The following is a 19,645-nucleotide window of genomic DNA, read 5'->3' on the forward strand; positions in this document are numbered from 1 at the left end:
TACTTATTTGGTGCAGAAGAGCTGCTTTTTTAGTTTTTGCTTCTATTTGTTATTTATCTTCTTACAGCCCAAGGGAAGAATGTATCTTTGCTCAAACACTGCTGTTGCAGCTTCTCCAGAGCTGCTTCTCTGTATTTACTGGAGATAATAAAACTGCTAAACCTCAAGAAACTCCTCAGAGCAAAACAGCTGGTCACACAGAAGCTGCAGAAGCACTTTATAGACATTTGTGTGAAGGTAATTTTTATTCAATATACTGACTATTTTGTCTGTTAAAGTTTGGGAAAAGATATTCATTCCTAGAGGCCAGATCAGCTCCTGTTCCTTTGTTTCTCCTTCAGGTCAGTGTGTGCCAATTAGTCTATCCCTAGAAACTTCCCTAGGCCCAAAGAAATGGTTTTGTAGACTTTCTGACAACGTGGTCTGGAAGCAGCTGCAACAGAAAACTGCTATTGAATGTGTCACCTGCTTGTACCACCAGGGAATGTGGCCCTTTGGCTATCACATTACTGGGGTTTACTTATTTCTGATAGTGCATATCAGTATAAATGAGCTCATGAGTAGACTGTGAGGTTTACAGGAACACAGGGAGGCTTCTGGAGCCAGTGAGGAGAATGGGAATTACACATTAGAGTTCATTGGAAGTAGGGTGGCACACTCTCTATTCAAGTGTAATTTGAAGTGTCTCCTGCCAAGCAAGCTAGAGGGAAAACACTTTATATAGAATCTGTCACATCTTGAAAATTTTATTAGCTTTGATGGGTGTCAAGTTATAATCTTCCTAGAATTCATTTACTTGGTGAATAGATATAGTCTTTATTAATATAAATCTTTCTTGCTATAAGTTAAGAAGTTTCCCCTCATTTTCTGTGTGTATAATGGGATTGCAAGGGCTTGAAGTTGTGTAGACTAATATTTAATTCAGTTATGACTCTAACATATTAGATGGAGTATTAATTAGAACTTGTCATTTTGTTTCCTTTTTGTGTGAGCAGTAGTGGATATGGGGGACAGTAACTTCATGCCAATGAAAATGCTGAAAGAGGAAGTTAAGAACACCTTACTCAGTGGAGCAGCAGTTTTTTTCCCAGATAGACAAACCAGGCGACAGCAGCTCTTCACCATGATGGTAAACATTGAATGAGAAATTGTTTCTTTAGTGCCTGCTTTCTTTATGCAGAAAAGAGGACAAATCTGAGTTATTCTCAAATAATGCATACTTTGTCCTGTTCAAGTAAAAACTTTATTTTTTTTCTTTGCCTCTTTTTACCCTTCCCCTTTTCTCTCTGCAGCTTATCCAAAGAAAGAGGAGCTAACCCTGCCTTTCTTACCAAAAATGAATAATAGAACACAGAAATTAGAATTCTTTGTCACAGAGGAGGAAAACAGAACGTATCATAAAAATAAATCTTTTTCCTTTTCTAGAAAAACATCACAGAGCAAGAGCATAAGCAATCTGTACATCTTGCCTTCAGATCCTTGTGTACCCACTTCAGGTAAGGGGTCTTGAAATTGAAGATATCTGTCTGGTACTCCACATTTGTTAATAAGTTTGTATTTAATCCTTTTTAAAAACGTTATGCCCCCAAACAATAATTCTCTGAAGTAATCAACTAATGTTGTTTAGAAAGGACATGCTACTACTCAATATTTTTTATTAACTGTAAAACACTGGCCAAGGTTGGTGCTGGAGTCACAGTATATTGCTCTTCGGCTTCTCCTAGGCTGTCTTCCAATTTTTAAAGTAATTGTTTGTCAGTGCTGATGGTTGGTATTGATTTAATTAGCCTGGAGTCATCAGAACACAAACTTTTGATTTTCATTGTAATTATACATTAGGATCTCTACAGATTTGACACAAAAAATACTAATTTTCTGGTTTGGAGCTGCTTGGAACTCCTTGCTGCTGGTTAGTGAGAATATCTTTGTTTTGTAGCGATCAAGATCCAGGTGGACTCTTATTATTACCAGAGAAAGGAGTTTCTGCAAATTTTGACATAAGTGAAGTATTATCAGTCATGGACACCCTTCTGCTGGTGGCAGCAAGAGAGGTAACTGCCTTTGCTCCTGCTTCTTGGTCATGAGTTTTGTAGGCACTTGAGCACAAGCTGCTTCCCTGCCATGGATACCAAGGACCAGCTTCCCTGTCCTTGTGCATACAACTGTTCATGGCTGTGCAAGTCAGTAGGATTAGCTTTTCCAACCAGTTGAGTGTTTTCCTTTAAGCATTAACATTTCATCATAGTAGAGTAGGAAACGAATAATATTTGCCCAGTATGAAATATGTAAGATGTGTTTTTCCATAGCATTGGAAAGACTCTGTGGAGAGACACTGGGATACAGAAGGACTCATTCCATTTTGAGAGGATAGGATTGAGCATGTCACTAAGGGAGGTGGAAATGGAGGAGGGTTATTTACATATGCAGCAAAACTGTGCTGAGAACATCGAGTGAGTCATATGTAGCTGTTCCTATTTAAAATTGGGATCTATCAAAACAAAGTGCATCTCTTGCTACGTGGTGTTACATGCTGCTTGTCATTTGCATTTCAGCTTTTTTCTGGGCTAAGTGGGATGGTTGTGTCCATCCCAGTTTACTTGGTGCACACTGTGTGTCATGCTGCAGCACAAGACGCTCCATTACATTCATGAATGCTCCTTATTTTTCAGTGTGAAATGATGATGCTGGATGTTGCACAGCAAGAGAGTGGCACGGTCATGTCTTCCTTATTCTGGTCTGTTCAGGGCAGCCTCCTCTCCTGGTGCTACCTGCAGCTTAAAGGCACTGATAGTTCAGCCAAAGATCTTGCAGTAGAAATCCTTAAAAACTGTAAGTGCTGGGATTGAATACAGAATTAAACATGGTGCAATACAGGACTTTAAAATGTGATTTTGCAAATTGCAGTATAATTAGGGATCACCAAAGGTTGCCTGAGGCATACTCAGAACTGTCACAGCATTTTTAATCTCTCTAGGAAGTAATTAGTAGGCATATTAAGCAACTTGGAGTTTTAGCTGTACTGATAATCTTACATTGGGAGAATCTTCAGAAAGCATTTCAGTAAGTTTTGGGGGCCAAATACTGAAAAAAAACCAAACCCAAACAACAAATAGTTACAGGCCTTCATTTGAACATTTTAATTTCTTCACATCCCTTATTTTGGTAAACTCCTGGGTGGTGATGTGTGCTTTCCTGGATGTTTGTAACTGCAAGAAGAAAGGAACTTGGTTAAGAAGCTGAATGCATCTCAGGGGGTTTGTTGGGGTTTTTTGTAGGGTGGGTTGTTAGTTTTCCTTAATGCAGCAACTCAGTGTTAATTGGGCCAAATACTTCACAAAGGTGTAGTTTTATGTAAAATTGCATCATATTTATGTTATTTGTATATAAATAAATATGCTGTGTTCCCGCCTTACATTTAGAAATGGAGTAAGGCTGTAGCTAAAAATTCCTACCCTCACTTGCTACTTCAGCTGCATTGATTAGCACTGAATGGAGACTACTGGGTGCATGGAGGTTGTTGAAAGAATCTTGGGGTGTTTGATGAAATTACTCATCACTCATTTTTTCAGTGCTACTGTTGATAAGCATAACTCGTTTCCACCACAGAAGGATCACAGAAAACTTCTCTGGAGTGTTGGGTGGTGCAGCCTTGGGGCAGCAGATCCTTTCCTGCTGTATTTGTCCTTGTGCACATCACCATGCACCTAATGCTTGATAAAGTGGATTGTGAGAGCAAATCTGTAAGGTAGCTATTAAGGATTCTTTTTTTTTGTTCTCTTTAGATGTGGGCCAGTTCCTGTCAAATATCAGAACAATTTTGCAGTCACTCTTATCTCAATACAGTGGCAAAACAATAGTAGAAAAAATAAGTAGCTCTGTGTTTGCTATGGCAACTCGTCAGCTGGTAAGTGACCTGTGGGGTTTTCCCCTGTTCCTGGGTGGCATGGCTGTGAGTCTGGCCTTCTCCTGACACCTGTGTTTGCTCCTAGGTCATCTTCTTGTTGGATTTTTGCACTTTAGACATTCCGTACTGTACTCTGCTACAGGGATTCAGCACTTTGATAGAACCACTGAAAAGCCTTTGTAGTGAACCTCATAAGGTAAATAAAGACACAGGCACCATTAAACATAGTGAAACTAAAGCAAAATTGCAAGAAAGACATAGGAAACTCGAGTGATTCTGTTGGTGAGCCTTGGAAAAGAGCTAGTAAGCTTCCAAAAGTGTGGGATGTGTAATGAAATGTTGACTGAAGAATAAGAAACATACCTAGTGATAGATATGGGAGATGGGCAAAGTGGTCAGAAAATGCAACTGGAATGAGCAGCCTGGAAGGTAGATAGGAAGGAGGGGATTCTGAGGGTGAAGAGGAAAACAAATTAAAAATAGTGTATACTTAACATTTTTAGCTTCACTGCTTGTGATGATGCAAATAAAGTCTGTAGTATAGATGTTTAAATCTGCATTAGTCATCCAGACTCCTTTTGTCATGCCTGGAGACTTGTAGTCACTTGTGGGTGAGACAGTCTCCTCCTGAGTCTCCTCCAGCAGTAGACTGGGTGGGTTTTGCTTTAGAAGTGCTTCTTGTGATTACCAAGGATCTCTTCAGAACTAATTTCAGGGCTGTGAATCAATGCTGTAGCCTTTTAAATGCCATTTGTATGCACATCTGTCAACTTAAATGTACAGACACAAAAGTCTAGTGTGGTAATTGACTTTTTTCTTACCTTGGTGTCTAAGCATGCATTTTTGTTGTACAGATGGACGTGGAAAGCTGGCAGCAGGAGCAGCCTGTAGTATTGCGAACCTGGACAATGGAATCACCTCATAACTATGAGAATAATTGCCATGACGTCTCAGTCTTCCTGTGCCATGGGGCAACTTACTTTGAGGTGGAATTTGATGAAAAATGTGAAACTGAAAGGAGGTAATTTAATCTTGTGCTGTGTTAAGTTCCAGTGTCTGTTTGCAGAGGGGCAATTCATGTTTCAATATGCACTCCACATGTGCCATTTCAGTTTCTTCATTGTCCAGAGCAGTGTGTATTTTTGAATGACCTTGTGCTGAAAGCTACCTCTCTTGGCAAATTTACAGACATGCTGTTCATATGAATTTTGCTTCCTTTGGCTTTGATCTCTTGGATAATAATGGTGTGACCACCACAGTTCGTGCTCATGGTATTTATTTTGCCCTCTTTCTATTGGCTTGGTTTCTCTTGGTAGCACATCAAGCTACTGCTTAGTTAAAGCAGTTGCCAGATGTTAGATTTGGCATCCAAATCCAAAGTCCTGCAGGACAGTAGATCTGTGTTGGCTGGGATTTCTGCATTGAAACATGAAATTAATTCCTAGCAGCCACATGAAGGTATGGTTCAGAAAGAAGTGACAGAGTGCACTTAGGTACACCACTTGTGAAAATCCAAAAACAAAACCATTCTCCCCCAAAACTTAAAAAGTAAATTTGGAAATAATGAATTGCAATTTTCATAGGTATGATTACCTGGAGTTTACTGATGCCAGAGGGGCAAAAACTCGTTACGATACAAAGGTTGGCACTGAGAAATGGCCTAAGGTGAGCACCTTTAAAATTCTGAACCAAATTATTTATCCAGTCTTAGGAAGTCCTTATGATTCCTTTGGAAAATTATTATGTAAAAGGATGTATGCTTTTGGGCATGGGTGTGTTTATTAGGTTTCTTAGGTGGGGGGTGGGAAATGGGGAAGAAAGTCTGAAACGCTGCAAACAAAAGGAGTGAATGAGTAAAGAATCCCTCTTTGCTCCTGTTATCAAAAGAACAATCAATTAAAGTGAAAAGGAATAATCAGATTTAACTGCCAATAATACATGGGTAAAACTTGCTCTGCCCTTGCAAGTTTTGAGACAAGTGTGGCCTTTCCTGAGGCTGTGCTCTGTCCTCAAATGGGATGCTGCTCTTCTGTTTTGTGGCCCTGACTTTTAAAGCTCAATCCTATATAAAATCGCTCATTAAGCTCTTTAAATAGCAATTTTACCTGCTTAGTTCTCATTGAGATAGTGGGGGAAAATTAGATCTGTTATGGCCAGAACATAATACTGAAACCCCAGAGTTGCTGAAGGGAATTCATTACCCTGAAACGTTCTCCTGTCATGTACATTTGGCAAAATGACTGTTTTGTTGCTCTGTAGAAAGTGACCTTTAAGGCTGGCCCACGGCTGCAGTTTCTCTTTCACTCTGACAGCAGCAATAATGAGTGGGGCTACAAGTTCTCCGTCACTGCTTACGGCCTCCCAGACGTTGCCGTGTCTTGGGGCTTGGATTTACAGCTGCTTGTCTCCAGGCTGATGGGGCGCTTGGCTTCCCGGAGCATGGCCCTCAAATCCCTGCGAGGTGAGTGCCTGCCACTGCTGGGCTCCCTGCACACAGCAGCCACAAGGATTCCTGCTGAGAATCCCCTGGGAAAATGAGGTTTCTTTCGGGATTCCCTCATGTGAACGTGGAAGATTTGTGTTGGAATTCTGGGAACTTAGATTTTGGGGTTTTGGTGTGTAGTAATGCATGTGAGTCAAGATGGAGGCCTTTGGGCGTTGTCTGAGTCCTCCTTCTCCCTCCTTCTCCCTCCTTCTCCCTCCTTCTCCCTCCTTCTCCCTCCTTCTCCCTCCTTCTCCCTCCTTCTCCCTCCTTCTCCCTCCTTCTCCCTCCTTCTCCCTCCTTCTCCCTCCTTCTCCCTCCTTCTCCCTCCTTCTCCCTCCTTCTCCCTCCTTCTCCCTCCTTCTCCCTCCTTCTCCCTCCTTCTCCCTCCTTCTCCCTCCTTCTTCCTGGGTTTGGGTGGTTTTCTGTAACTGGGTGAAAAAGGTCCTCATTGCAGGCCTTGAGTGGTCATTATTGGGTCAGAAATATAAATAATACAGGTGTCACTTCGTTATTGGGTAATTATCACTTAAATAACCTTGGAAAGAGTTAGAGGTGCTCCATTCTACCTCATTTCTCTAATTTGCTAGTTAGAGCTCATGGCTCATGAGTCTGTGAATAGATAAGAAAAAATAAATATCCAAGCCCAAACTCTAAACCTACGATTCCCGTGTATTAATCCCAACTTTAGCAAGGCAAAAAGGAAGCCAGAACCCTCAGTCTTGCTGTGTTGCAAGTCCATGGAAGACATGGACACGTGGAAGTAATCTTATTAAGCTAAATTACATTTATGAGCTATTATATTCTACTTTGTTTTTAATTTAAAATTGTTCCCTGGTGCTTTCATCCACACCACATTGGGAATGTGAATATGGAGCCGACAAACTGAAAAAATTACAAGGCTTAGGACACACATTTCACATGAGCTTTTGGTATTGAATCAAATTTGAAGTCACAGATTAAGTTTGGTTAATTCCAGTAGTTAAGTACACTTAGGATTTGGGTCTTGAAGATAAGCAAAATAGATGTAAAAAAATAAATGTAAAAAAAAGTGTTTATTGTTTAATTTAAGAACAAGAACACTTCACTTCTCTGGCTTCCTAAATCTGAATCCATTCATACTTAGGAGAAACTAAATGAGGCTAAAGAGTTATTGCTCTAATCAGGTGGTCCCTATTTATCTTGGAAAATTAGGCAACTATTTACCTGTGAATTCAGGGAACTAATTGAAGTGTTTGAGAATATTTTCTTCCTTTCTTAATATAAAGCATACTTGCATATAACAAATTCGGTGTTTAGTAGGAGAGATAGCTTTTAAACTCTTTTCAATCAGAAAATTGCTGTAGATATAACACAGTGAAAAATGCTTAATTTAAAACCTTCCATATTGTAACATTGTCACTATAAGATAAGATATTGATCCTGCCATTAATGAAAGGGTACATCAGTTTTCTGCACCACGTTCGAAAAATAGAGAACACTGTTAAATTGCTTGTTCAGTGTATTTGCATTAACTTTTTGTTGTATGTCAGGTTTTTTTCCCCTGCTGGATATTTAACATTCTTTTCATTAATCTGAAAAAATGACGAAAATAAGATAGTAAAATTGTAGTAAAAAAAAAACGAAGTAAAAAGGAAGAAAATTATTTAGTAACTTGAAGGGTCTGTTCTGAATTTCTTGCAGAATTAGGTAGTGAAGCAGACTTACCTCCTTCGAAAGTAACATCGGTGCTTAATTCCCCTCTGTGGAAACCTGTCTTCAGGCATCAGATGTGTCCTGAGGCACCCCCGGGAGCCAGGCTAAACAATGCCAAGCACCAAGACAAAAACGAGGTACTTGTGTCCCCTTGGCATGAAATCCCTGTGTGTCACACAGCTTCATTTGGCTTGATGGGGTTGGCATGCCCTTAATGCTGTGCTAAACTCCTCATCATTCGTGCTGTTGGGTTCAAATATCGAGGAGGAAAGTGTTGTTCTGTGCCCTTCATTAGTTTCCATTCTCATGGAATCATAAAATGGTTTGGTGAGACCTTCAAAGATCGTGTTTGCTCATCTGCAGTGGATAAAACTGCGAGTTGACTTAGGGTTGCAGCTCATGGCTGTTTTTTCTCAGCCAGTGTTGGAGTTGATGTGTTGTGCCCTTCTCTGCAGGCTCGGAGCTCTCCCCACGACGTCTGCCGTAACTTTCTAATCGACTTTGCAAAATCAGATCCTGCCCAGGACTTCAGTGGGCAAAAATCTGAACTTTTCAAAGGATTTACACAGGCATGTAAAAAACAGACCCCAAAGACACATATAGTTGCTGGTTCTACTGTTGATCAAGCTGTGAACTCAACATTTGCTGCTTTGGTGTATCTCACTCCAGATTTATTTGAGAAGCTTCAAAAATATGGTAACTCTAATATTATTAGATTATCTTAATAATGAAGACTTACTGAGTTTATAACATTTAAAAATCATTTTAGTGGGGCAATTTAAAGATGATGTTTTGTAGAAAGGTATCATTTAGGCAGACTAGGTAAGCTTTCTCTCTAGAGTGTTTATTTTTTTATTAACATATTTTTGTCATCAGAGCACTGAAAAAATATTAATAACCATCAAAAGCTACTAATTCTGTAAATCTATAACTAAAGAGGGTAATGATGTCCTCTGGGGCTATAATTCAGAACAGTGTGGCTCCAGTTATTAGAGATTCTTGGATAATTTTCTACATTGTACCTTTTCTGAAAAGGCAGCAACAACTTCTGTTATAAATTGTTGGGGTTGAAGGAGGTGTGAATTATCTCCCAAAATGCCATTCTGTGGAAATAAACCCTGCCATCCTCAGAATATATAGTCAATTTTTCTTTTTTTCAATAGAAGATAACATTTTGCTTTTAACTTACAACTTGGCCATTGTATTACAATTTATGTATTTTTCAGTTGGTAAAATGAACAACTTTTTGACTTACACCATCCTTCCATTAAGTTTATTGATATGTTTGAAGTATTGGATAATAAGATGTTACTTGGTTTTGAAGGATTTCATTTTAGGTTTTCACTTTTTGTCATAATTTTGACACTAAACATTTTAGATTTTCATAGAATGATTGAGCTATTTTTTGAATTGTGGAGTTATGAGCAAAAATGACTGACACAGAGACTGACTTGATGACTAATGTGGTTACTGCCTTTAGTCATTTTGTCTCTGTCTGACAATTGAGCTAATTTCTGTGTGACATTGAAAACTGGACAAATATTAATGACTGTTTAAAAAATCTATCCCACTGTTCTGCCACTATCTTCATCTGTTGGTTGTGCTGGGGCAGACAAATTTCAGAAGCCAGGTTCACCTGTGCTATGGGAAGGCTGGAGAAGGGATGCTGAAAAGAATGTAGGAAAAAAATTAGAAATAGAAAATGGAAGAGGGAAGACTGAATAAGAATCTTTTTTCTCCATAGTCATTGTCAGGGCAGTTTGAGTAGAAACTGATTTTTCAGGTTTTTAATTTTTGCAAATTGGTCTTGAAAGTCCATTCCAGAAATTCATAATGTAAAACTGTAGAGAAAAATGCATCTATCCAGCTTTAAGTTACTCCTAAGCATTTGTTGATTTTTTTTGATAAGTTTGCATCAGTGTTATTGCATGCATAGGGAAGGATTTTATTTTCCATGGCTTCAGGCATCAATTTTGGGAAGAGATGAGAAAGATAATAATAAATTAACTTCGTAAATAAATCAGTCAAGGTGCAGTTCTTGTATTTAGGACATATGAAAGCTGGCAGGTTTATTCTCTATTTTTCTTACAGGTATAATTCCAAGTATTGACTAAGAGATGAAGGGAAGGCTGTAGCATAATTTTAGTTAAGTAGTTGTATGAAAATGGAGCTGTAAATAAACAGAACTCTCTTATTTCTCTCATTTCCAGTCAACAGTGAAGGCAAGGTGCCTTTGAGTGATGAGTTTGCACAAGTATATTCCCTGGCTGATTCCATTAGAATATGGATGGTAAGAACACTCAGGTGGATCTCTATTTATGTCATTTACTTTAGTACTCTACAATGCAATGTTAAGGAGTAGGATGGAACAGTTTTTCCTTCAGTTACCCTACATCAACTGTTTTCACTTAGAAAGAATAGATGTTTACTTTGAAACTTTGGACTTAAAAGTTGAAGTGCATCCTTACACTCCTCTCCTTCCCTCAGCCCCAGATGTGGCATCATGGGTAGCTAGGACTGCATTTGACTGAAAATCAATTAAATTTGTGTTATATTTTAGCCAGAAGATATGTTGTAAATTAGAAAGGCTCTTACATTGCAGTTGGAGTTCTTTGGAGGTATATCACAGAAAGAAGAGTGTGTCTTAAACATCATTCCATTGTCTTGTGACTTTCTCCCTCCTCTTTTCTGCCTAAGAATTCCTGGCAGTTTGATGTACTGGAGTTACAATGGGTGCAGATGCATGTTAAGATGAGTAATTGCCTTTACCCATTGCATGACAGGTGATGTTTGCATCTGACAGAGCTTGCCAGTGGGGTGTTTTTGGAGGACTTCATCTCACAACTAGATGTATATATTTTTCTGAGTGCTGAGGGTAAATGAGAAGCCTTTTTTTCCTTGGAGGACTGATGCACATCAGATCACAAGACAGGGAATTATCTCAGCCTACAAAGCTTGAGCAGCTCAGGGTGAGGCTGTTGCTGCTCTGACAGTTCAGGCACTGCTCTTTGAGGCTCCAGTTGGGAATAGTAACTACTGTCACCTATCCCTGAGATTAAATTCCTTTCAATCATTACAGTCTTCATCCTGCCTTGCTGTATAGATACACAGAGAGAATCATATTGTAACTATATTAACATCCTGTCTACAGTTGGAAATGAAGCAGAAATCCCTGATGGGGAGGGGAAATGAGGCTGAGGAGAAGCAGAACACAGAAGCAAGTGAGGTGAACCCAGAAACTCTCGGTGAGTGTTGCCTTGTATGTTTGAGCATTTCAGGTAGCTTAGGAAGGCATTTTCTTGTAAACCTGAAGACACTGTTTTTGCTTTTGTGAAAGGTAAATTAGCAACCGAGGTTACTTTTTTATACCTTAAGAGAGAACCTAGTGAACATTGGATTAATTGTCTGGGATTGTGTTCTGCTTTTATAGATACTTCTTACCACATTTCACAGATGTTTAGAACAGCAACTGGTTGTTATTAGAACAAAATGTGTTCTCACTGACTACTCTGTACTTCATATAGTTCAGTGTGATTATTCAGATTTAACATTTGGAAATCTGAACCTAAGCAACCAGTAGCATCATGATGAATGACAAGATAAACAGTATTTTCCAGCTGTCTCAACTGAGAAGAAATAAAATAAATCACTTTCTTCATAAGAATAAGACAGCAAATTTGTTGTTCTGTTGTCATGATTTTAACTCTTCCAATTTTTATGCTGCAGCTAAACTCTGTGTGCAGAAGAGCCTTTTGTTACTGAATTTTTTGCCTGTAAGAGCAAAGACGAAAGATTGTGCCTCAGACAGTCTGGAAGCCCAAGACATGGATGATCCCCAGCAGTATGTGAGTGATAAATGCCAAAGACAAGGATCAGCTGTGGACATGGACTTCCAGGCAGCAGAGTCAGTGTCATCCAGTGCAGGAATTCACCCTGTTCCCAAAGAGAAGGGTCAAATATCACAGTCTGATCTGAAAATTAAAGAAATTCCAGACCTCCACCAAGCAGAAACTGCATCTGCATTTCATAGTAATCCTGTTGAAAACACAGTTTCCCAGCAAGAAGATGTGTCATCACCTCCTTCCACTCCTACCAGGAAGTCTCAGCTCAGCCGTGGAAGAATAAGGCTGCTGTCCTTCAGGTCAATGGAGGAGCCAAGAGCTTTGCCTACTGTGAAGGAAAAATATCCTATTTTGAGGAACATATTAGACTTTATTAAGGATCAATCACTTTCACATGAAAGGTAAGCAAATTGAAAATGCTGTCAGTTATAATATACAGAAGCTTGTCTTCACACCTCTTCAGGTGGAATCAAATATTTTAGCAGCAGGATAAAATGGCAGAATATTTTGTATGTAAACAGTTGTCAGACTTAGGAATCAAGCTTCAGTTATTCACAAGGATGTAGGGATTCAGAGAGTACTTTTTCATTTCATTTGCTTCTATCACATAGAAAAGAAGGTAAAAAACAGTCACTTGGCAATTTATTGTCTTGCTTCCTCACATGTGTTTGCAGAGACATTTTGCTTTTTTATCTACAATAGCAAAGGCATGGTGTATCACTATTACCAATCCTGGTACCAAATAGAGACCCAAGTTGCATCTCTCATTAAATTACATGGTAAAAGAGGGTTTTTCAATTCTCAGCTTGTCTATTTTGGGCTCTAGAACATGGAGTGGTGCAGGAAGAGCTGGATTCTGTTTGAACCTTTATCACTCACTCCAACTAATACACTGAAATACAGCTGGAAATTCAGATACAAACCAATTGTGTAACCAGTCAAGCACTTCTTGAATTGTTCTGTTATTTGTGCTATTTTGAGCACAGTGTTTTGAAGCTTTCACTGATATTTTTTTGCTCTCAGTGTTTTAAAGGTTCTTGCTTTGAGAAAATCCCAAGGGCAGAGTGTTATGGAAGTGCTCAAGACCATCCGCCAGTGCCTGGACTCGCTTGGGCAGCCACACTGCTTTCACCCACCCTGTGTGCTTTTTCTCCTAGAACTTCTAGGCTGTCAGAAAGATTTTACCAAGTGAGTAATTATTTAGGCAAATCTCAGCCACGTGATTTACTGTCTTAGTTCTTGTCTTCCTCCAGGCACGTATATTGACAAGAGTAGAAAGTTCTGCTTTTTAATCCATGTGGATAATAGAAATATGACTTGAGCTTCAGTTTTCAAGCTTGTAGGCATATCTTGTGTACTTCAATCAAAAAAAAAAGAACCCAAAATTCATCATTAATTTCAAGTGGAACTTAGTTGCACAGCTGTTCATGCCATGAACATGTTTAGGTCTGATTTCTGTGTTGTGTCTGGCCAGTGCTGTCAGAACTCTGTCACTTGTTCTGACTTTCAGGAGCTTTCTGTCGTCATCTTGCAGTGCACTGATTTCCTTTCAGATCTTGAATAGATTTTCATAAAGCAACTTTTTAATTTAAAGAAATGTTCTCAGTGCTATGGGAATGTTCTCTTTGCCTGTTTTGTTTCTTCACTTCTGACTCCTGGTATAGGAGTCTTCATTTTTGTTTGAAACTTCTAGACTGCATTTTTAAATAAAACTGACATCCTTCCCACTTGTGGAGAGGGGTTAAAAAGAGCCTGTTTGTAAAATTTGTATAAATCATGCTACCTAAAATCACAGTGAATTCTAGGCTACTAAACCAACTCTTTAATTTGCAGCTACTTTGGCAATTTGGAAGGCTGTGGTGCTGAGCTACACAAAGAGATTCGAGAGTCCTACTATCAGCTTGTTTTGTTCCTGGTAAACTCTGTGAAGGGATTTAGTACAATTAATGACAGGTACAGTACACTGCTTGCTTTATTTATGTGATTTTTTTTTGCATTCCTCTACACCTCCTCCCTTGTAATATGTTATTTGTCATTTAATGTCTTAATTAATTTTGTCTATACTTTTCATTATTTAGAGAACTAAACGAGGAGCCTTGATCTTGTGATCAAAACTGCCAAGTTAGCTTTTTATTACTGAAGGAATAAAGGAAAGCACAAAAACCTATCAGTGTTAAAAACTTGACTTACTGCATTTTGTAGTTACAGTTCTGCAGTGTGTCTCTAAAGCTCAGTAGTAAAATACTAGAAATAGCAAATTTATTGTGGAATTATTGGGCAAGGGTAATGCTGCAAGAAACATGATAATTCTGCAGCCATGTTTTAATTTTAAAACTCATGTTTTGGCAACATTCTGGTTAGGATTTGGAGGATTTATAGCCAGGTGACCCAGAAAAATGAGAACTTTATGGCTAGAATGTCAGTCTCTCTGACAATAACTTTCAAATCCTTTGTTCAGTTTCATGTGAAAACATCAAAATGGTTTCAAATAGAATAAATTCCTGCAAATACCAAGGAAATGCTGTACTGTAGAGAAGAGAGAAACCCTCTTGCTAATGCACAGGCAACAGCATTAGCTTGATCTTAACTGAATCCAGAAGGAAAACTGTCTTTATTTTGACATAGTCTGTGCTTGCTGAATTGTGTAAGTTGAATACTTTGATAAACCTGAGCTCCTGCCACAGAGGTACTTTACTGCATAGTAAAGCCTGAAAATCAGTGTGTTGAGGTTTTTCTATCCTTCCTCCCCACACACAATTTCAATTCTAGGTCTGTCAACTTTAGGTCAGCTTTAGAGCTGCCATGTTTTAATGTCTTTTGGTTTTATTTAGATCATTGCTTCCTGCCTTATCCTGTGTGCAGACAGCTCTCCTCCACCTCCTGGACATGAGCTGGGAGCCCAGTGATCTCTCCTTCTTTATTGAGATCCAGCTGCCACATCTCCTCATGACAACGTCACAGGAGAACATCAGTATCCATGACAGTGTCATTTGGTGAGTCAGGAGGAATGCAGCTTTCACATGCTTCAAAATACTGATCCCATTTAACCCAGAAAGGCTCCTGAGCTTCGTGCTGCACCAAGCAGTAAAGGTGCTGTTAACAAGTTTAGTAATTCTGGTCAGTATCCAAGGGCTTAACTGAAGTATTTCAATTTTTTTTACTGGTACACAAACTATTGCCATTTTATGTTTAACCTGATCACTCCTGGAACACTTTGCTTGTTTAGCAGTGTAGCAGGATGTACACAATACTATTTCTTGCCTTGATGAATGTCAAATATTTTTAACCTTCATATGGCAGTTGTACAGTAGTTGTACTTGCACCCGAGCAAATGTGCAGGCCAGAAAACCTTAAAACATCTGATCAGATCTGCCAGCATTCCAAAAGCTGTTTGTAAGTGTAGATTTTCCTGATTTTTGCATTCTGGTCCCCATATGTATTTAAGAATATGTCACAGAAGCAAGAAGCAAGTGTCAGTATGGTCGTTTATTAGCAGAATGAATGGGATTTCTCACAATTCTGTTTTTATTAGCATATTATAGCACTTTGTTCTTCATTAAAAAAAAAAAAAAGCTTTATTAAAAGGAAGCTGATAGCATTCAAACTTAATTTTAAGCTTACTTTTCTTTTAGTCAGTGGAGTGAAGAAGATGAAATTGCAGACTACAAGCAAAACTGTGAATGGATGGATGAATGTCAGGATGTAATGTTTGAGACCTGGTATGAAAAGATAGCTCAAGCTGACCCAGAGAAGCAGAGAAAGGTGACCTCATGTTTTGTATATTTATCTGCAGCAGGGGTAAAAAGGAGACCATTAAAAGCCCAAAGGGGAGAAAGGAGTCTGGTTTACAATTAACTTTTATTAGTTGGATCTCTGTAGACTTTCAAGAGTCTAAAATGATTAAAAGATCCCCATTCATTTTTGGCAGGGAAAAAGAGTTCTGCTTCCTGTCTGAAGCTTTCTCAAAGTCAGAAAATAATCCTGAAGTAACTTGTATTGATCTATTGCTGCAGATGCACATGTTTGTTGCTCGTTACTGTGACCTGTTAAACGTGGACATATCCTGTGATGGCTGCGACGAGATTGCGCCGTGGCATCGCTACCGCTGTCTGCAGTGCAATGACATGGACCTGTGCAAAACCTGCTTCCTTGGTAAGAGCTGCAGGGCAATGACATGGACCTGTGCAAAACCTGCTTCCTTGGTAAGAGCTGCAGGGCAATGACATGGACCTGTGCAAAACATGTTTCCTTGGTAAGAACCTGCAGTGCAATGACATGGGCCTGTGTAAAACCTGTTTCCTTGGTAAGAACCTGCAGTGCAATGACATGGACCTGTGTAAAACCTGTTTCCTTGGTAAGAGCTGCAGGGCAATGACATGGACCTGTGTAAAACCTGTTTCCTTGGTAAGAGCCATTAACCCCTCCAAACCCTGTGTTTGAAGCCAAAACAGTGTCTTGTAAATTATACACAAGTTAAAGTCAAACACACTTCTCCTGGGTTCTTTGGAATTGTTTACCTCTTCTTTCCCTACGCTGAATCTGAACTTGAAATTAGAAAAGGTCTTTTGTCGAAAAGATTTACAGGGAACTCTTTCTTTACAGGGGGAGTTAAACCTGAAGGACATGAGGATGACCATGAAATGGTGAACATGGAATATGCCTGTGATCACTGCCAAGGAGTTATCATAGGTCGGAGGATGAACTGCAATGTCTGTGATGATTTTGACCTTTGCTATGGATGCTATCATGCAAAGAAATACTCTGACAGGTATTAAAAATGTAATTTGCTTTCCCCCATGTGGCAGAAAGACAATATTTAGTAGCTAAATACCATCAGTCCTTCTCATGGTGCTTCCTATAAAGCTGTGTCTGACATCAGAACATCTCCTTGGTGTCCTTTGGGGAAACAGATAGGACTAGTTTGGCAAGAATGTCTGGAAACTTGCCTCAACCTGTGAGGTCACTTAGTAGCAATTGTTCTCTAGATGTGGCTAGAAAAGCTGCAGGAGTTACCAGGCCTCTATGATAGGATAGAAGAGACAATCACTGCTGTAGAAAACAACATTTTTCAGTGCTTGACACCAGAGCTCATAACAACCAGCTCCACAGTTTGAACCTCTGGAACGTGTTGGGTTTTAAGTGGTTTCCTGAGAAAGTGTTTTATGTTGACTGACCGTGTTGGTTAGCAAAAAACCCAGCTGCATTCCTAAATGCTGTCCCTTCTCCTTGCAGCCACCTGCCCACCCACAGCATCACCGTGTACCCCATGGTGACCATCCGGATCAGTGACCGGCAGCGCCTCATCCAGCCCTACGTCCACAATTATTCCTGGCTGCTCTTTGCTGCCTTGACTCTCTACAGTGCAGATCTGGCAAATGGGGAGGAAGTGGAAGGAGAGAAACTGGATCCCCAGGTCCTCAGTCATGCCAGAGTTCTGCAGCATCAGTGCATTCAGCTCATTGGGGACTGCCTGATGAAAGCACAGCACGGAAAAGGTGAGTCAGCTCCTCCTGCCCTGAACAATGCTTTCTACAAGTGTCAGAAATGCCTGTGGTTACTGACTTTAAAGTTTCCAAAGGAAAGGGGAAGCTACTGTGTACTTCACTGAGAATAACTGTTTATGTAGAAGGCAAATGTAGAACAAGTGTCGTTCAGGGTCGTTGGAACATGGAAAATAGAGTGCTTGAGAAAACTAATTTTATGCTTACATAAACATTGGAGACAACTTGGCAAGTCTCTGGTTGTTTTTTTTTCCATCTTAGCTGTTGTAAAGGGATCAGTCAATACAGCTTCATGTTCTTTTAGTAATGTATCACTGACAGCTGAAGGACAGCAAATAACTTGGTGGAAAATTTTTTTTTTTCCTGCATGTCTTGGGAAGAGATTTTTAACCATGTTTGTGGTATAAATTTCTGGCAGCGATGTTCATTTGTCTGGAAATGAGGGTTTCTGTGAACAAAGACCTACAGCAAATAGGGTCATACTACAGGGACCTATTTTGAATGTATCAAAAATTCTGGACTAAAATTCAAGTAAGTTCACTGGTAGTTTTTGTGAGCAGCTCTAATACAACTGAAACACCACCACCACCAAATACTTACGCATACTCATTAATTAATCTGTTTACAATATACAGTTCTATTGTGCTAGTGGTCAGAAGATTGAAAAATAAGACAAATGTTATTTGCTATTCATAATTTACACTCTACTGCTTTATTAAATTAAGACCTCTACCCCAATGGCATCTGTGAGGTGGAAGATGCAACCATCTGTCCATCACTACATAATTATATGAGCTTGCTAGAAAACATATTTTTGATGGAGTTAATGTTTAAAAGAAGTGTGTAAGAAGTTTGTGGTTCTCTTTTAAAGTATTTCAGTTCTGCTTTTTGTCTGTCTTGCCAGTCAACAGCTGAATAACTTCCATAATTTTTTTGCTCCCAGGACTGAAAAATTCAGCCCTCCTCTGCATGTTACCAGAAGATGAGTCCATCTCAGAGAATGACACTGTTTCAGGCAGTCCTCCCACAGACAGTGCTCCAAAAAGTCATCCTGGTGATCGAGCAGGGAAGGGAAGAGATGAGAAACGCAGCACAGGCTCTTCGATGCGTCGTAGTGTAAGTACCTGTTCTTTCCAGAACCCCTGATATCAGACATGTGACCTGGTAATAAACATCTTCACATGCTTCAGCAGCCTCTTCTGAATGTGGGACTGAAATAAGGGATAGTAATGATTTCATTTGTAGGTAAAAATTGAGGGGCATGGGGACAATTATTTCTTTGATTGGATCCATCTGATCAAAAACTTCTTGTTCTGAGCTGATTCACCAAAGTGTTGCAGGAGAGGGGCATGTTTTGTTCCTTGTGAAAGGCTGTCATTTTCCCCTGGTTGTTAGCATTGTTGAGTTAGGAGTATGAGTTTCCTACAGTTTTATACAGTATTTAAAACTATTATAGTGTAACAATTTTATGCAGGGAGATATGAGCTAAATAAACGAACATAATTTAGTTGTATGGAAGCTTAAGACACAAATACATCAAGAAATTCTTCAGTAGAAGGTTTTGATACTCAAAAGAAAAATGTTTGTCAAGTGCAGATGACTCAATTCTTTCCATGCTTGTTCCTGCAGGTATTACATTTTGTTTTAATCTTTTAGTACTTCTGTTTTATTTTTAGGGGAAAGGAGATACTCACAAGGAAACCCAGTCTCCTGCAGAAGATAAAGTAGGAAAACAAGAAACTGAAATCAGAGCTGTCTCTGCAAAGAAAGCTGTTGTGAGACAAGAGTCAGAGTCATCTGTGGATGGGAATGTTCCTGCAACAGGTAAAAAATGATTTCTCATTTTCCATGTCACAGAAATATCCACTCATCTGCAAACAAACAGCTGTCCTTTTTATTCCTAATCCAGTTTTGCATATTTTTCAAAAATCTATGTCTGCTTTGTGAAAACCTGCCAGACATTGCTTTGAACAAATGCCTTGCAGTCTGTTTAAAGGAGTCTGGAAATCAGGGTAGATTTCCTCAAATATTTATCCATGTATGGAGATTATAGTCCCTGTTGATCTAACACAACACTTGTGTGTTCTGATGCGCTTGGAACCAGAAAATAAATGTCTCATCCTGTTAAAGACTGGGATTGTAAGAATTGTGATAGTTAAATGGATAGTTATCTGTAGCACTGTCCTTTATATGTTCTTACTAGATGGTATAAATTTCTTTA

At 39.2% G+C, this 19,645-nt stretch overlaps 1 protein-coding gene across 1 annotated transcript in view; it reads left to right on the forward strand.

The window, feature by feature from the left end:
* Positions 1-19,645, forward strand: part of ZZEF1 (zinc finger ZZ-type and EF-hand domain containing 1) — a 56,952-nt gene that overhangs the window by 18,145 nt on the left and 19,162 nt on the right. The window contains exons 15-38 of the mRNA XM_066333180.1: positions 68-237; positions 996-1,129; positions 1,426-1,496; positions 1,937-2,051; positions 2,670-2,829; positions 3,783-3,904; positions 3,990-4,100; positions 4,759-4,925; positions 5,488-5,569; positions 6,164-6,365; positions 8,070-8,218; positions 8,537-8,777; positions 10,292-10,371; positions 11,233-11,326; positions 11,808-12,324; positions 12,947-13,111; positions 13,757-13,876; positions 14,755-14,916; positions 15,556-15,685; positions 15,937-16,075; positions 16,526-16,691; positions 17,156-17,418; positions 18,368-18,540; positions 19,101-19,248. Coding sequence (XP_066189277.1) covers positions 68-237; positions 996-1,129; positions 1,426-1,496; positions 1,937-2,051; positions 2,670-2,829; positions 3,783-3,904; positions 3,990-4,100; positions 4,759-4,925; positions 5,488-5,569; positions 6,164-6,365; positions 8,070-8,218; positions 8,537-8,777; positions 10,292-10,371; positions 11,233-11,326; positions 11,808-12,324; positions 12,947-13,111; positions 13,757-13,876; positions 14,755-14,916; positions 15,556-15,685; positions 15,937-16,075; positions 16,526-16,691; positions 17,156-17,418; positions 18,368-18,540; positions 19,101-19,248 — 3,881 coding nt within the window. The remainder of the gene's footprint in view (positions 1-67; positions 238-995; positions 1,130-1,425; positions 1,497-1,936; positions 2,052-2,669; positions 2,830-3,782; positions 3,905-3,989; positions 4,101-4,758; positions 4,926-5,487; positions 5,570-6,163; positions 6,366-8,069; positions 8,219-8,536; positions 8,778-10,291; positions 10,372-11,232; positions 11,327-11,807; positions 12,325-12,946; positions 13,112-13,756; positions 13,877-14,754; positions 14,917-15,555; positions 15,686-15,936; positions 16,076-16,525; positions 16,692-17,155; positions 17,419-18,367; positions 18,541-19,100; positions 19,249-19,645) is intronic.

This window comes from Sylvia atricapilla, chromosome 20 (assembly GCF_009819655.1).
Source record: "Sylvia atricapilla isolate bSylAtr1 chromosome 20, bSylAtr1.pri, whole genome shotgun sequence".
NCBI classification, from domain to species: Eukaryota; Metazoa; Chordata; class Aves; order Passeriformes; family Sylviidae; genus Sylvia; species Sylvia atricapilla.